This window comes from Dysidea avara, chromosome 4 (genome assembly GCF_963678975.1).
Source record: "Dysidea avara chromosome 4, odDysAvar1.4, whole genome shotgun sequence".
NCBI lineage: Eukaryota > Metazoa > Porifera > Demospongiae > Dictyoceratida > Dysideidae > Dysidea > Dysidea avara.
The window spans coordinates 44408492-44425910 of NC_089275.1; the positions used below are offsets into that span (position 1 = coordinate 44408492).

Below are 17419 nucleotides of genomic sequence, written 5' to 3' on the forward strand. Positions count from 1 at the left end.
TCGTCCTGCTGGACTGGGTTTCGAAGTGCATCCAGGAACTTCTTCCTCAGTGATTCGCTAGAAGAAATGCTCTCCAAAAGACTTAACACAGAGTTCTCATCCATCACGATGTGAATTGAAGTATCACGTGCTGATTGAGCAAGTAAAGAAGGTGTTAATTAGAAGTAAGAATTCTATTTAAAGCTCAGCTTTGAATGTGCTGTGGGCTAGGAGTGACGAAGGTAATACCACTAATTAGCATTGTTCCTTGTATCCGGAACCTCCGGAATACAATCTGCTGGCCACAGCCCATTACAACTGATTTTCGATTAGGTAAACAGCTAATTATTGGCTTCTACTGATTACTGATCCAATTATTGGTACAACTCTAGTCACCATAATTTTCACCGGTTCACAGTAACAGTTTATCTTCATCAGCAGTGTAACTTAATGTACCCTCTAATGTAGTACCAAAGTCAGCAAGTGTTTTGACTTAGCTATAACAACTTATTTAGAACATTCTACTGGCTGACATTTTACCAACACAAATCATAAAGGCAACAGCTCCATTAAGGCTGCTATTCCTTATTGAGTAGTCTGTATGTGTGTATCGCACATGTGGTGTACAGTGAAACATCGATCATTAACAGGTCCACCTGTAGTGTAAGGGATTAGTCTCAACAAGATAATCCTGATGTCATAGGGTATATGCCTTAGTGGAGAGAGTCACATGGTAACTATAATGAGGTGGTCATATTAAAGAGGTAGCCACAGACTGAGATTTCACTAATTTGTAAAAGCTTGTACTGATTCCACCTCATTATAGCTTTAAAGGTGTAGCAAGTCCACATCAAATTGAGTTTAGAGGAGACAACTTTGTTCATAAGGCCAGCAGCCACATGATAGATTTAAAACTATTGCCTCTGAACAGGTGAGCAAGAGTAATACTGCAATAACATTCCATGATCGCTTATTAAAATTTCAAAAATTTCTTACAGGAAATTATTTTTTCCTAACTAGAAAGTTCTCAAGCATTATACTGCGTAGCTTAATTCCTTTAGCTAATATGGTAGCAATTAGATAGCTTTTCACCAAAATACAATAACATGGCTAAATCTAACACATGTTGCTGTCAGACCTTCAGTGCTGGTCACTGTATAACAATAATAATAATCGTCTCGTGTAGCCAGACCAGCTTTTTCCCGCTATGTGGGGGTGAGGAAAAGCCATCCCACTCAAAAGACAAAAACCAATCTGGCTACGTGAGACTAGGCTAATTCCCCTGTAGTTACATGTAAAGATAGTGACACTCTAATAGAGTAGTCGTGTAAAATAATTTTCATTCAGTGCATATTGTGAAAATAATTATAATTTTACACAAAAATTTATTGCCATTTTTTTTACAAAATGAAACCACATATGGCTTGGTTTCACACATTTTTGATATAGTCATCATCAGGAACTCATGATCACAGAAATCACGTTTAGTTAATTGATGTTGACCTGACAAAAACATATGTATTGTTATGTGACCATGAATTCACTTTAAACATGCCTCACAACTCGCTCTTGCTCCTAACAAAGCTTTTTAAAAACAAATCTGGCATTTAAAGGGCATCACAGTACAATGTACTACAGAATCTTTGGGCATTTGTGCATGTACGTAAGAAGGGTTGCTTCACTGGTTTGCTGTTCAAATTTGCTTTAAGTGTTAATCTGAGACTAATACACAACATGTCAGACTAATTTAGTGGCTGCAATTACTCTAAATGTGACAACGTGTATTCAAATTATCAGCTCATCAAAATGAACAGTTTCACTTTAAGGTTATAGACAAGTTACTGCTAATATAATACAAAGTGTGACCTCCAGCAAAGCCCACTGTTTCTTAGTTTTGTATTGTGACTATATACAGTAGAAGTTCATGTGAAATACCAATGCAATAATATTTATATAGGCAGTGCTATGTATTAAGAGTTGTATAGATTTCTGCAAATTTAACAGCTATAAGAGCTAAATTAAGAGCATGAAATACAGCCGGTACAAGCTCCATGGGTTATATAACTCTGAGTAAAGTTATTGTAGCTCCATGGGTTATGACTCTGAGTAAAGATATTGTTAGAAATCACTCCTGTGCACAACTGCTACACATTCACATGATAAATAATTAATAAAAATTAATGTTCAGTTTACATCATATATAATGAATAAAACCATGCGGAAGAGAATTTGCATGCAGGTGGGAAATGGGAAACAATGAATTTTCTTGGAGTGACCTTATGCCAAACCCATAGATATTTAGCCAAGCCTCTAAGTTGATCACACCTGTAAGCATTAAGGCATGCAGATTGCTCATGACTATAAAGACCTAGGATTAATTTTTGTCACAGTATTAAAATAATGCACCCAGGGTAAAGTACTGTGCAGTGTACAAAACAGTAATGTACATCACATTCTGAAAGTTGAGTATATTATATATCTTCTCTCTTGTGTCTGTGTGTCCACGTGCATCTTGTATTAGGCACACAGTAATATCTGATTAATTATTTTTATAAAAGTGCCTATAGGTGCTTATGGACTCAATGTGCCAGGTAAACAAAACATGCAAAACAATAACCACCCTGGTGCTCGTGCGTATATTTCAGGCAAATCACTTGTGCCCATGTTACAACTACTACACATATAATTACATATACCTCATGCAGTGACATATACTGTACACACATGTATAATATACCCACCCACTCATACATTATAGCAAAAATGTGACTCAATTTGGAAAACCATACTTGTTGGCACACTGGTCAATTTTCTCTTTTATAGCTTAAATGAGGCACAGAGTGTTATCTGTCTTGTGTTCAGCTTGATATCTTGAAGGGTTCCAGAAATATGGTCAATTTACTGTCTAACTTTTCATAGTAATACATTGAGTTCTGTGGGTGATTAAGTGTGACAAATGGTGACAAATCACTTTGCTTACAAACAATTCCATTCTTACCATCTAAAATATATATGTGACCCTATTTTGGAAAACCATACATTTTGGACAGTACACATGCAAAATTTGTGGGAATACTCAATTGAAAATCTGAGATTTTTTGAAATTAACTTTTTGTAGCCATGTATTGATAAAGCAACTATACACAACCAGAGCTTCTTTATTCTAGGAGATATACTTAATTATATCAGACCATGTAGTAGTTTCACAGTGTGTGGGACACCAATTAACTTACAAATTGGGTGATTTGTTCATTCCCAAAACCAAACAGTTTCTTGTCTTTAGACAATAACACAAGTGATTTAATTGAGGAAAAGCACAAAGAACACATGATTAAACTCTCAAGCAGGGGCGGACCGGATCCAGAGTTTGGAAAGGGGCTGAAAAGTTGAAGAGCAAAAAAAAGGACACAGCAATAATGGCTACCCTTTACCAAATGTATTTACTATGAAGTGTATAAAATTTTTATTCATAGCTTCATAATTAAGCTACACTGCCTGTGACTGCTTTATTAGAGTGACTGCTCTATTAGAGTATCTCGATCTTGTATGCAATTTTTTTGAAAAGGATTAAAGAAGGTGCCCCTCAGTGTTGGGCAAGTTACTTTGTAAAAGTAACTAATTACATATTACTTGCAACAGAACTATTTAGTTACAGTTACATATTACCCATAAAATAAAGTAACTGTAATAATATTACATATTATATTACTTTGTGTCCACAGCCTTAAGCTGTCACGTGTGAAACTACCACCTTATCACGTGACATGATTGCGTTGTTGGACAATGTGCAAATCTTGGTTATAAGTAAGAAGCTAGTGAATAAGCTTCATTCAGTAGGCCTCGTTACTTCGTTGTGGTTAGGCGTTACTCAGAGGATTACTAACGAGATCAGTAACTTCGTTACTTTTAGTAATAATATTACGTCATATTAGACTCGTTACAGTAATTATATTACTTAGGTAACGCGTTACGTTTGTAAGTAAAGTATCTTGCGTTATATTACCTGTTTTCATAGCGTATTTCGTTATATTACTTTGTTATCACAAAAGTAATAATATTACGTAACGCGTTACTCCCAACACTGGTGCCCCTGTACCCACCCCTCCTGATCTGCCACTGTCAAGATCTCTTTTCATCCATTTTAGATTGTAAGAATGAGATCTTTGTCAACAAAGTGATTTGTCATCAGTTTGTCACACCTGATCACTATACAGTTCTATAAACTGATAATGAAAAGTTAGTTTGTTACAGACAGTAGTAAATTAGCCATATCTTTGGAATGCTTTAATGTATCATCACAAAAGTTTCACACAGGTAGATAATCACTCATTTTACTACTATTATAATTTTACTATTTAAAAAAAGAAAATTAACCGATGTGCCAAAATAGAGTCGCATACTAATAAAGAGACTTATTATAGTTAAATAAAGTGTTCCTGGTCCTTTTCTTCAATTAACTAATTATTGCCTAAATGCTTAGTTTTAACCATTCTATCACCTGAACAAATTACCCCATTTGTATATTAATTGGTGTCCCATGCATTGTGAAATCATATCACTACATAGTCTGATAAAATCATCCATTAGTCTGGCGGCGCCCGCCCCTTCGCATAGAGTAAGGGTCTGGTATGCTTAGTATAGTGGAGTTGTACCGGATTACCAAAACTGGTGCAACCAATCAGAACGCTCCACGTTTAATCAGCGCATTTTTGTGTATGTTACGTCAAAAGAAGGAATCAAATGCCCTAACACGTAACAGTACTGAAGAAACAAAAGGAGTTAGCTAATAAAGAACAAAGAAAAGAAAGTGTTATATCGGGAAGGGCTTTTCGCCTTGTTTGATACGCGAAAAAACCATGTTACGCTCTGATTTCCTAGGTAGGGAGACATGTGTCTTTTATAAAAGTAGACCAATCCACTTTCGCCTGTGTAAAGACGAAGAAAGTTCAATATCTCTGCTACAGTTTTGGGTGAGGCGCTTCCGTTAAGGCCATTTTCGTTACGTCATTACATTCAAATTAAATTCCTCCAGAACAACTCGGTGATACTAAGCATACCAGACCCTTACTCTATGCGAAGGGGCGGGCGCCGCCAGACTAATCATCCATATCTTCTAGCAGAAAGAAACTTTGAGTGTTCACAGCAAGAAGGATGAATAGTTGCTTTATCCAAATGTGCAATTTCTTTTTTAATTGCTGAAATTTTCAAATTGAGTTTCTACAACTTTTGCATGTGCCCATGGCCAATAGGATGGTTTTCCAAACTGATTGGGTCACGAATGTGTTTGTTCCAATTTCTCAACATTTGATCAGGGTACAGTTATCAAAGTTAACAAGCTGCAAGCAGTCAAACATATTTCATTGTGTTATTAGACCCATCTGTCAGGTATATATGTTTACCCCACAATGCTGTGCACATGAGTATTGTGTCTAGTGATATAATATACTCAAATAAAATTGATTACCTATTACAAACATTCTGGTAGGAGATACATCAAACAATCATAATAAAAATATCTACAAAATCTGAACCCTCCTGTTGCTATAATCAACAACAAATAATATTATAATAATTACATAACAATAAAGAATTTTTTAAAGTCTCTAAAATATCTAAACCCTCTTGTTGTTATAATCTGTAACATACACATCATTGTTGGGACTAACAGCTATTCCATATGGAGCAGAAAATTGACCTTCAGCAGAACCATAGGACCCAAACCTGTGTAAGAACACTCCATCTTTGTCAAGAACTAATACAGAACTTCCATCCTCATCACTCACAAGGATAAAGCCACTCAAATCAATGGTAAGTGCAGTAGAAGCGAATTCATATTCTTCATCAAACTGGTCCATACATGTGCCATCAAGTCTAAACCTGAAAATGCCAACAATTTCACAATCAGCAACAAGTAGTTGATCATTACTAGTCACTGCTACACCCCAGGGGTTACAAAGTTGTCTTGATCTAATAAAGTGACTGAACTGACCATTGAGGTAAAACACTGAGACACGACGATTGTGACTTTCAGCAACAAACACTTTATCACTGTGGACTACAATACCTACTGGACAGTTCAGTTGACCATTGCCAGATCCATATTGTCCAAACTGCAACAAGTATGTACCATTAACATCAAATTTCTGTACCCTGTTGTTGTTGCTATCAACCACATACAAGTGATTATTGGCATTAAATGATACTCCTCGTGGATTATTAAATTGACCATTGCTGTTTCCTCGTTGCCCAAATTTTCTAATCAACCTGTCTTGACTGTCAAATATGTATACACAGTGGTTGCTATAGTCAGCAACTGCCCACACTCCATCCTTACCAAACGCAATGCCCCATGGACTACCCATCTTGCCGTCATCATTCACAATCTTCCTGGGCTTGTTCACAGTTTTGTAATCTCGGGGCTGCACCATAACAGTGTAGGGGCTTCCTTTAATATGATCCCCTTCAATGGTAATTGACAACTTTACTTCTTCAACTTGTTTGGCTACAAAAGATGCAGAGTAGCTCCCATCATTGTTATCCTTCACTTTTATTGGAACAACATCTCCTTCCTTGCTTGATTGTGCTTGAACAACAATGTGGCTACCTCCATTGGAACAACGTTCATAATTACAATTCTTGGTGATGATGGTAAACTCAAGTTTGCCTCCCACCATAATCAGTTGTGCAGGAATACCAGTAACTTCACAATTGTCTGGTATGGCAACATCATCAAACAATTGGCCAAACTGGGGAAATGATTTTTTGAAAGTCTTTGCAGGAACAAACTCCATTGTGGGCAACTCAACTGGCTCAGTCTCAAGCTTGCTGTAGGAAATAGTTAGCCTTTTCACATCATTTCCAACTTGTCTCTTCATGAACAATGCTTCCTGGTCTGATCCATATTTCACTGCATCATTCAGCTCCTTCACACTCAACAGTTGTGCTTCTGTGAAATCTATTTGTTCCAGCTGTAGTGAGATTACCTTTTTCTTTTTTGTAGACAACTCTCGTAACTTGTTCTTTAGTTCTTCTCTTTGTTGTTGTAGTTGTCGGTGTAGTTCATCATAATACAAGTCAATCTGTTGATCAACTTCACTGGCCTGTGATGTAATCTTCTCCCCAGCAGCTACCACCTTCTGACGTGACGTAGACAACTTGTTGATCATTTCCTTAACTGGTTCAATCATCTTCTCCATCTCCTTCCTGTGCTTGGTGGCCATCTTCTTCACAGAATTGTGCGCATGTCCATTGTGCTCATTGGTTGTGCAGTAATGACACACAAGCTGGTCACATGTCTCACAGAAGAAATTCATCTCCAGATCATGGTCAGGGCATAACATGGACTTTGCTTTGGGTCGGACGTCAACTTGTTTCTTCTTTGACTGCAATTCAACCAGCTCAGTAATGTTGTGGTTTTGATTCCCTTTCATCTTTTTGTGGAACTCATGGCAATGCTCACACAGGAAGGTGATGCAATCAAGACATAATGATACTGCTTTCCCTTCATCAACACACATGTCCAGGCCCGTAGCCAGGAATTTTGAAAGGGGGGTTCTTTTTGACCAAAAGTGGACCTTTACTTGCATGATGATTAATAAAGGTACTGAGACTGGGTGTGCGAAGCACACCCAATCTAGGGGGGTCTGGGGGCATGCCCCCCCAGAAAATTTTTTGAAAACATACTAAAAGGTTGAATTTAGTGGCATTTCAGTCAATAAAAATAACATTTTTTTTAGGTAAACTGAAGACCAGCTGTATGAATGATATCTGGAAAAGTATCTCTACTGCTACTGTAATTATACCATCTGCACATACATGTGTCTAAATATAATATATTGGAATGTCACAATGAATAAGAATGGGAAAGATTGAGCACCCTGCCATGATCAACAGGGGCAGTGTAGCAGAACAAAGGGTGTCTTAAACAATGAAATTTACACATTGCATGGAGTTGAAGCATGGATGCTATTCGTGGGCTCTGCATGGAGGGGCTTGTCCACCAAAATCTTATATTTTAATGAAAGCTCGGTTTAGACAATCTACATGTAAATTAAGTAGCTTTTAAAAGAAAATGTAATTGTGACTGTTCTATTAGAGTGATTGTTCTATTAGAGTGGTTGACTGCTCTATTAGAGTATCTCGATCTTGCATTGCATTTAATGCAAGCACTGAATGAGTTACTCGGAGCACTTATTTTAGCTTCTTATTATAGTGGTATCTAGTCAACTGTAGCTAATGGACTTTTGCTCCTGAAAATTTGGACTTGTATACTAAAATTGTGGACCTTTTTGCTAAAATTGTGGACCTTTTACTGAAATTGTGGACCTTTTTTCCAAGAGGGCGGTTCTTCAGAACCCCCCGAACCCCCCCTGGCTACGGGCCTGATGTCACATTTTGCTTCATCTTCTCCCTCAACTTTACGCTTCAAATCAACTTCATCTAGTAGACGATTAATGAAGAAATTGTTTGGTAATTCCTTCACACCTCCTGCCGGCACCACACTCATTTCTCTACACTCTGGGCAGATGATGTTAGAACCACTCTGTAGTTTCTCCATACATCCTTCACAGTAGGAATGATAACAAGGGAGCCTCTTGTACACTTCATAACACACTGGACAATTTAGGAGACCTGCTACCTTCTTCATTCGCTCTGCGGCCATTTTGTTTGATGGGGTACAGTTTACCAAACTTGAAGGAAAAAAAGCAAAATTTATACGGAAAATAAGACGGGTTGCCTTTTTAAGGCGTGGTCGTTTTACCGTAAATTTTCCACATACTTTCCGAGTTCGCTAGGTCAAAAATGTATTACAGCTATTGGAGAAAATGAACGTTTCGGTTAACTTTAGCAAGCAAGAGTTAGCCAGCCTTCAGAACAGAAAGTATGTTATAGAGAAAGGTTTGAGCTATAACATATCCAACGTGTAAGGTGAAGGCTGAACGAGAAGATGATTTTCTCTCAATCTCGGGTTTTTGGAAAGCGATAAAACTCGCTGAAAACATTCTTTGTAAGACTTTGCTACTACTTAGAATGATAGACTGGATGATTTTAACTCATCTTGTACATTTGAAGAGCCAAAAACGTTTGTCAAACTATTTTAAAAAATGGGATTTTTGTTGACTTCTTGACCAACATTGTAATCATGCGTAAAACGGAAAGTCGCATTTTCTCGCGTTACACAAGGGACACGCCCTAAATAGGCAACCCGTCTATACAACACTTATCGCTAACCTTGAGCTTCTGAAAAGGTGAAGTAGCTAGTAGAGTCTCAAGTAGAGTCTTGTAAAGGTTGAGCGTCGGGTCTCCAGAGCAAAGGGAGTTAGCCTAGTCTCGTGCCCAGCCAGGCTCGCGCTAACGAGTAAACATTAGTGCGAGCCCGGCTGGGCCACGAGACCAGTTTCACATAAGGCCTTAAGAATGCAATCAGTGTTAATTGTCTATTGCGTAACCACTGGATGCTGTGGATGCCCATAAAAAAGTATTGAAGCCATTTGGGAAAACGATGATAACCGGCAGCATTTTCTGTACATGGAAAGAAACTACATTGATTTCTCTTTCGTTTCGTGGTTGTCCGCTGTGCCAATACAATCTTGGATATGGTCAATTAAAGCATAGTTAATGTGCCACAAACATGAAGCTAGCTATGGCTACGCGTAAACATTACAATTTTACATAGCCAAGCAGCTGAGCCTTGAGGGAAATATCTAAATTATACTTTAGCGAATGCGAATGTATTATATATAATATTATATAGTTAGCTACTGTTCCAGCAATGCACCGATGTCACCTCTGTGAAAACTTTTGTGCCATCCCGGCTTTTAAACTTCTGTTACTTCATAAAGTACACTCTACTGTGTGGAATTGATCATTGTGAAGCTACCTTTATCAACTTTCATGCGTTTAAGTGACACACTGTAGAAATTCACTGTTCATACTGATGGTATGACTCCTGGAGTCCTGCAGTCATTTACTGTAATAATGCTAGCTAAGTGACTGCAGGAGTCATACCATCGATGTACAGTGTTACAGAAGAAGCACTGATTGATTACTACCAAAGGTAGCTAATAGATTTGACCACTGGTCAAAGTGCTGGAGATATCGAGGGAGACACACTACACAAAGTGTGGATTTTTTTCAATCCAATACACAGAGCCAGCATTCTAGCTCTGGCTCAACATCTTCTATACCGGATAACCAAATTTTCTTTTAGTTTAACATCTATGTTTTGTTTTAGGAAAATCTATCATGAAGATCACCTTGTAGCTAGCCTTACAACTAAAAAGATGACCACATATTTTGGTTAGCATTCAAAGAATGCCTTTTGTAGTTGAGGTGAGACAAATATAATTAGTTGATTAGCCATAAGCCTAATAATAATTATTAGAAACCATCAAATAATTATATCGAAGAGTCTCCATATGTGCCCTGTTACACAGTTTATTCAAGTAGAGTTTACATACTTTTGTTGTTTATTGCACAGCACACTTTAGAGTTATGAAACCTCTAACTGGGCGAAGAGTGAGAATTTCTCTGCTTTGAAGATCTTTTACATGGACAGTGGTAAAGATGTTTGATGGCTGAACTATCCAGGAATGGTAGTGGTCAGAGTACTCTATAAAATTTAGAGTTTTCAGGCCTAGTATAATATTTGAATGGTATATACACACACAGTTCTTCAATACTGGCAAACTTGTGATTTGTGTGATCTTCAGTAGAGGTGACGATGCCTATTTTCATTCTTTGAACTCAGTTCTGCTTTTGAATTACAGCTGTTACTATGTAACCATCTCAGTTGCTGAAACAGCATAACCATTTGCCAAATTAACACATCACCTACATGTGCTAAATTAAGTATACCTTTGTTGTAAAACCACAAATTAAATGTGTTATTTCAGCATATGGTTTGTTACATCAACAACCTAGTAACAATAGCGCATCATATGTTAAAATAACTACCCAATTTTAACAGTGTGTGTGTGGGGGAGTTGACTATATGAGGGAGGATTGAGTTCCACAGTTTGATTGTCGAGCGGAAAAAGGAAAATTTATAACTATCAATTCTGGTATCTAGTTGGTTGAAGTAGCCATTTCTCAAGAAGGGTGGAATAGGAATCAAACAATCATTTGGAATACACACCAGGTTGTTTGTGATTTTATACATCATCTGTAATTTGGGTAGATGTGTGGGGGTCCCGTACAGGAGAAGCATACTCTATTACCGGTCTCACCATAGCTATATAACAGTTAAGTTTAATATTAACAGGACAGTGGTATAAGTTGTGATGTAAGAAGGCGTTGACTTTGGTGGCTTTGCTTGCTATCTGCTTTATATGTTCATTCCAAGAAAGGGTCTGATCAAATATTACTCTGAGATATTTGACTTCCTTTATTGAGTGGTTGTCAACATAATAGATGTTGGGGATGATGTTCTTATTGTTAGAAAGCCTTAAAAATTCACACTTCTTAGGATTAAATATCATCTGCCATTTGTGTGACCATTGTGTGAGAAGATCAAGATCTCTCTGTAATACATAACAGTCTTCTATGTATGTTGCGGTAAAGAATGACATAGTCTGATTTTGCTTTGTACTTGTAAAGTGATGTCATTAATAAATAATAGAAATAACAAGGGGGCTAAAACAGTGCCCTGTGGAACACCAGAAAGAATATCACTTTGTTTATTATCAAGCTTAAGGATTACTCTTTGTGAACGGTTACTAAGAAAATTTTTAATCCATGTAAGTAGAGTGCCTCTGATACCGTAGTGATGTAACTTGTAAAATAGTCGAGAATGGGGAACTTTGTCGAAAGCTTTGCAAAAATCCAACAGTAACACGTCACATTGTCCTCTTTCATTCAGACACTGCATGGGCAAAGTCATGCATTGCAATCAATTGAGTTACACAGTTCCTATGCAGTCAAAATCCATGCTGTTGCTCTGTTAAAACTTGATGGCAGTCTAAATGTTCAAATATGCAAGAGTATATAATATGTTCTAGTATTCAGTTTGGAGCAAATACAAGTTAGCGAAATTGGTTGGTAGTTGCTGGGATCATCTTTTTACCTTTCTTGTATGGACAACTGAGGCAGATTTCCAGATGTCAAGTAGTGACCCCTAGTTCAACAAGGCCTGGAAAATCAAACACAGGCCTAGGGAAGGAGCAATCTCATTTGTAACCTCTTTAAGGAAGTAGGATGGTAGGTTGTCAGGACCCGCAGCCTTATTTGGTTTTAGATTAAGCAATACTTGAGTGACACCTTCTAGATGTATGTGGATTTGTTGGATATCAGGAAGCGGTTCACCTTCAAGAGTGGGAATGTTAGACGAATCATCTTGAGCATAAACTGATGAAAAGTAATCAGTGAATGCATTAGCTTTGGATAATGAGTCAGTGTGGGTTTCTCCTCTGTAGTTAATCGGGCCAATATTAGTTTGGTCGAGCCGCCTGCTTTTAATAAAGGACCACAATTTCTTTGTGCAATTGTTTTCTGCATCAATAAAGCTAGATATGTAATTGTTAAAGGCCTTACGGCACTCTCATTGCATAAGTCTTTTGATGTCATATAGTGAGATGACCAATCATCTCAGTGATTTGTCAGTTGTACGTACATGATTGTACACTTGCTGTTTCCTATGAGTGAGCTGTTTGACATGATTAGTGAACTTTTTGTTGTATACATATTACCATAATTTGCATTTTTTGTTGTTGTAAACTAATTTTCATATGCAAAAAACTTGTACAAAAATTTCTTACACAACATTTTTACAGAAGATTGAACTACTCTAATAAAGCACTCATTCACGTAAATTATACGAAAATATTTTTACATGGAAAATTTGTCGTGAAATTTTTTTGCATGAAAATAAAGCAAATTACAGTATAGTATGTCTGTGCAGAAAACCTGTCTTCCAATGAAAATCCTTCAAATGTTATGGTAACTGCACACATAACACAGCAGAAAGGTTACAAAGGGGTTGGAGTCTCTTACACACAGCCAGCTGACTGCACCTTTAATCAAGATACTCTAATAAAGCAGACACTATTGCTTTATAGCTGAGTGTAATTACCTCATCAGTTTTTTGATGTAATTATGGACGGGAAACAAGCAATGCCATATTGATGGCTTTAGTTTAACCAAATTGTATACATATAGTATACGTACAACCCTAAAATTACACACAGCTATTATACTATATATATTGTTAGTATAGAGTAGTTGTATTAAAATATCACAATTTTTAATGTCAAAAAATAAAAAAATACACTGATCTATATAGTTGCTCTATAACAAAACTAAGTGACTGTCTAAGTGATTTCTACCTTGTCAAACGAGATTCTCGGCTTGTATAAGCTATTGACAAAGGAGACTAATGGATCAACATACCTCCCATCACTCTTTCAGGAATTTTGGGAGAATGATATTGAGCTCTATGGCCAGACAAACAGCATCTAACAGTTGCTTGTAGTAGAGACAATTATAATTTTTTTCAAATCTCAGTGAAAATGTCAGGCAACCTAAAGCATTACCTGACATTGATCGATATGCTACTGTTTTACACAATTCGTTGGAAATCCTTATGATACATTGATAGAATAGAGTGACTCAACCTATAATAATACAATCACTGTTGTCTAATTGATTGACAATGCGTCACTATAAAACTCTCTAACTTCCTTCTATTTTGATCTGACATTTTGTCAGGCAGGTTTCATTATGGTCATGATATTTGCCTGACAAATGGCCTATGTCAGGCAGTAATAATTGACTCTGTTGTAGTATTGTGCACATGATCTCCCAGCTCCCGGTTTTACCAAGCAATCTCCCACTCCCTCTCCCCTCCTGGTTTTACCAATGCCCCATCAAGAGTTTAATAAACTCTTGAGACTAGAACGTTTGACGTCTGCTCAGTTACCTGTTATAACCCTACCCTGCAAAGTATAATACCCTGGTTCTTCACATAATTAATTACTCTCCCATGTTATGCATTTATATATACATGTAAATGTGTTTGTTCCAATTCTCAACACCTTAGCTGCGAGCAGCCAAACAAAATAAATTTCATTATGATATCACCCATCTGTCAAGCCCCACAATGCAGTGAGTAACTGTCTAATTACTAAAATGCTCAAATAAAATAATTACAGTATTACTATACATTTTTGTATGTGCATATGTCATGCTCATTTGTGTAGCTGTATAGTTACAATCGTACAGAATGTCAGAATCAGCAGAATTAATTGTAACATGTTTGGGCCGCATGTAGCTCTCTAAATCTGTATAGTACAGGAAATTCCAGTTAACAGTGATACATGCATTATACTAGCAGTATACTGAACACGTAAAACAGCTTTGGTTAACCAATACATACATAGAGAAGTGCATGCACTGATTTAAAACAAACTCCATCCATTATAGTTAAGGGAGATGATTTTGTGGTTCAGAAAGTTCACACTAGAGACAGAAGAGGTAGTTCACAAATACATATATTATTTTAAGAAGTCAAGCTATGACCGTATGATACAAAATTTTGGTGGAATTTTTTTTTGGCAAATTGACTTCAATTTGTCAAAAAATTCTTGTCTAATTTTTTCAGCGAACTAAACAGAGAAATGCAATATAACAGAAGCATTTGCCAAAATTACCAAATTCTATATCTTGGGTATCGCCAAAACTTTGTATCATGTGGTATTTCCAAGGGATGTTGAAGTTGCAGATTTCAATGCAGCTTGTTCATCTACAAAATTACATTTATTTGCAAAATTTTGTGCACTTTTTGCTGCTGTATACATATGTAGCAGACAGTCTGTGTGGAAAACCTGTATATTCCCTTATTTTAGGCTAGGTCATCCCTGTTGACACATTTTGTAGAAAGGTTACTAAGGGGTTGGAGTCCTTATGCACAGCCAGACACATGCACCTTTCAAGATCAAGACACTCTAATAAAGCAGACACAATTGCTCTATATTAGGGCTGAGCGATACTGCCATTTTAGTATCACGATCGATACTAAAGGCACTATTCATGATACTGAATAGTTCACGATACTTACAAATATGTCAATCATAGCTGGTGCTACATAGTGTATTCCTCAGTATTCCTGCAGGAAGTCTTCAAAGTTGCATCAAACTAGCCACTGTCAACCTTGTTTACAGTAACAGTTATTGTAAGACATGCTTTGAAGTTATGTTATGGTGTTCACACCTCTCTGCAGGGGTAACCAGGTTATGACTTACAAGGATTCTTGAGCCTGGTACTGCATAACAAATGGCTTTTTAATGACAGTAATGTACAGGCATGGCATCATGATAGTTAATAACAAAATATCGCGATATATCGCTAAAACGGTAGTATCGCTCAGCCCTACTCTATATCCAAGTAAAATTACCTCATTTTTTGCTGGACGGGAAACAATATCGGCCATAATGATGGCTTTAGTTCTTTTGCATATACAACCCTAAAATTAAACACAGCTATTATTCTGATTACAGTAAGCATTTAACTGTCAGTATAACAGCTACAGAGTAGTTTTTAACATATATGACAATTTTTAATGTCCAAAAATAAAAAAAAATACACTCAGCCTTTATTGTTCTATAACAAAACTAAGTGACTGTCTTAAGTGATTTATACCTCGTCAAACGAGATTCTCGGCTTGTATAAACTATTGACAAAGGAGACTAATGGATCAACATACCTCCCCATCACTCTTTCAGGCATTTTAGGAGGAATGATATTGAGCTCTATGGCCAGACAACGACAATACATGTTGACCAGTTTGTTAATAAGTGATACTTGGCTGGATTGGACCAATAATAGGTAGGGGTTTCCCCCAGGGGGAATGACATCGAATGACACTGTGTGAGCAGTATTTCTTTCATCTAGCACCCACGACTTGATATTATGGTATGAAATCTTCCCAATTTCATTCTCTACTTTCAAACAATTCGGCATTATTTTAAGCATCACTTTGGTGGTGGAATTATTGATGAAACAGTTATGAAACACATAGGTCCCATATCCCTCACACTGCTGAGCTAGTTCTAAATATTGCCGCTCGACAGTAAACATTGGATCAAGATAATCCTCAAGCTGCATCAACTGTTCATCACTGGGTTGAATAAGGCCAGTATCAACTGCATGCTTTGCTTCTGCAAATAATAAATGAAGGGCTACATCATCTTTAGCTATTAGTTTAGCCTCTAACTTGATGTCACTTGGTACACGGGATAGACTCAATTTCTGGCCAATAGGAATTTGAGCATCGTCATCAAATAATAACACCTGATGGTCTAGTCCTCCCAAAAAGATGCCAAATAACTGGAGAGAGTCATCTTTCAGTGAGAGTCGCTTTTTCAAGGCCTCCATCAGTTGTTTCCCGCTACACGGGTGTATTATATTACACGAAGTTGTCCCGTATTTTCCATAAGTCTCCACCACGGATAGTTCAGACCCCTGCGCACCTGGATTATAGAACTTGCCCGCCATACGTCAGTGTACATTCGGCCTGGAAAAACAACACATTAATTACGCACTTATTGGTGCGAAAATCACACAATTGTAGAAAGTTAGGAGGATAACACAAAAGAAAGCGTACTTACTAGGAGCCAATATCGAAACGGTAAACTCCAGATTACATTCTAAACACCTCCCAAGGTCTGTGGGCGTGGCGTAACACCTCGTGTTAAACCACTCTATAATCACGTGATAATTCCCGTGTCACGTTTTGGGATCACATTTCCTGTAGAGGCCGAGGTAGAGGTAGATTAGTACACGTCAGACAAGTCTTCAGTTGTGATGAAATAGCGTATGTATGTTGTGTTAAAGGTGTCTGCATGTTAAAAGCATATTCTTTCGTAACACTTCGTGTTCGCCCGCCATTATTACAGCGTGCTTGTACAAGCGCGCGTAAATCTCGTGTTGCAGGCGGGCTGTATCAATTGTGTCCATGTTTATACACCTTGCTGCATGTTCACTCATGTGTAGTTAGTGTGTAAGTCTATCTGTAAGCGTCTGGGAGTGTTGAATGTCGTGCGTTGTGTTTTTTTTGTGTGAAGTGATCTCAATTGATTCTCATAATTTCGCGCAGGTTGTTATGTTTTCGAGGAATCCCGTTTGGAGTCCACTCACAGCACCCAGGCTCGGGATAGGTGAGTATAGAGTAGTGTTACATTTGTTGTGGACATTAAGAAATTTGTTGGGAACATGTATCTAGAAATTTCTTGACTGGGTCCGCAACAATTACATAGTACGCTGTGTAATACTTGGGTCCTGATTATCAAGGTGGCCGTATTTTCCAGGTCAGTTTAGTTGCGAAGGGATCTCACCTAAATGCCTGGATTATGTAATTGACCTTATTAGCCCTAATGTTCCACTACAAAGCCATTTTACACACTTTAATCTGAACAATTCTTTCCTTGCTGTGTGAATGATATTTCAA

The 17419-nt window shown here is 37.4% G+C and overlaps 3 protein-coding genes across 3 annotated transcripts in view; 1 reads left to right on the forward strand and 2 right to left on the reverse strand.

Annotated features, from left to right (window-relative positions):
* Positions 1–5414: 5414 nt before the first annotated feature.
* On the reverse strand, positions 5415–8563 carry LOC136253894 (tripartite motif-containing protein 2-like). The gene is made up of 2 exons (XM_066046552.1): positions 8357–8563; positions 5415–7553 (listed from the first exon to the last, which is right to left on the reverse strand). The coding sequence occupies exons 1-2, from the start codon at positions 8534–8536 to the stop codon at positions 5592–5594; spliced, it is 2142 nt and encodes a 713-aa protein (XP_065902624.1). The 5' UTR covers positions 8537–8563; the 3' UTR covers positions 5415–5591.
* A 6874-nt stretch (positions 8564–15437) lies between these two features.
* On the reverse strand, positions 15438–16702 carry LOC136252312 (uncharacterized). The gene is made up of 2 exons (XM_066044722.1): positions 16581–16702; positions 15438–16486 (listed from the first exon to the last, which is right to left on the reverse strand). Exon 2 carries the CDS (start codon positions 16465–16467, stop codon positions 15607–15609), a length of 861 nt encoding a protein of 286 aa, XP_065900794.1. The 5' UTR covers positions 16468–16486; positions 16581–16702; the 3' UTR covers positions 15438–15606.
* A 5-nt stretch (positions 16703–16707) lies between these two features.
* The window catches only part of LOC136252310 (dedicator of cytokinesis protein 2-like), a 48168-nt gene continuing 47456 nt past the window's right edge, over positions 16708–17419 (forward strand). Inside the window, exons 1-2 of the mRNA XM_066044721.1 lie at positions 16708–16790; positions 17069–17129. Of these exons, the coding sequence (XP_065900793.1) occupies positions 17075–17129 (55 nt within the window). The 5' untranslated portion in view covers positions 16708–16790; positions 17069–17074. The remainder of the gene's footprint in view (positions 16791–17068; positions 17130–17419) is intronic.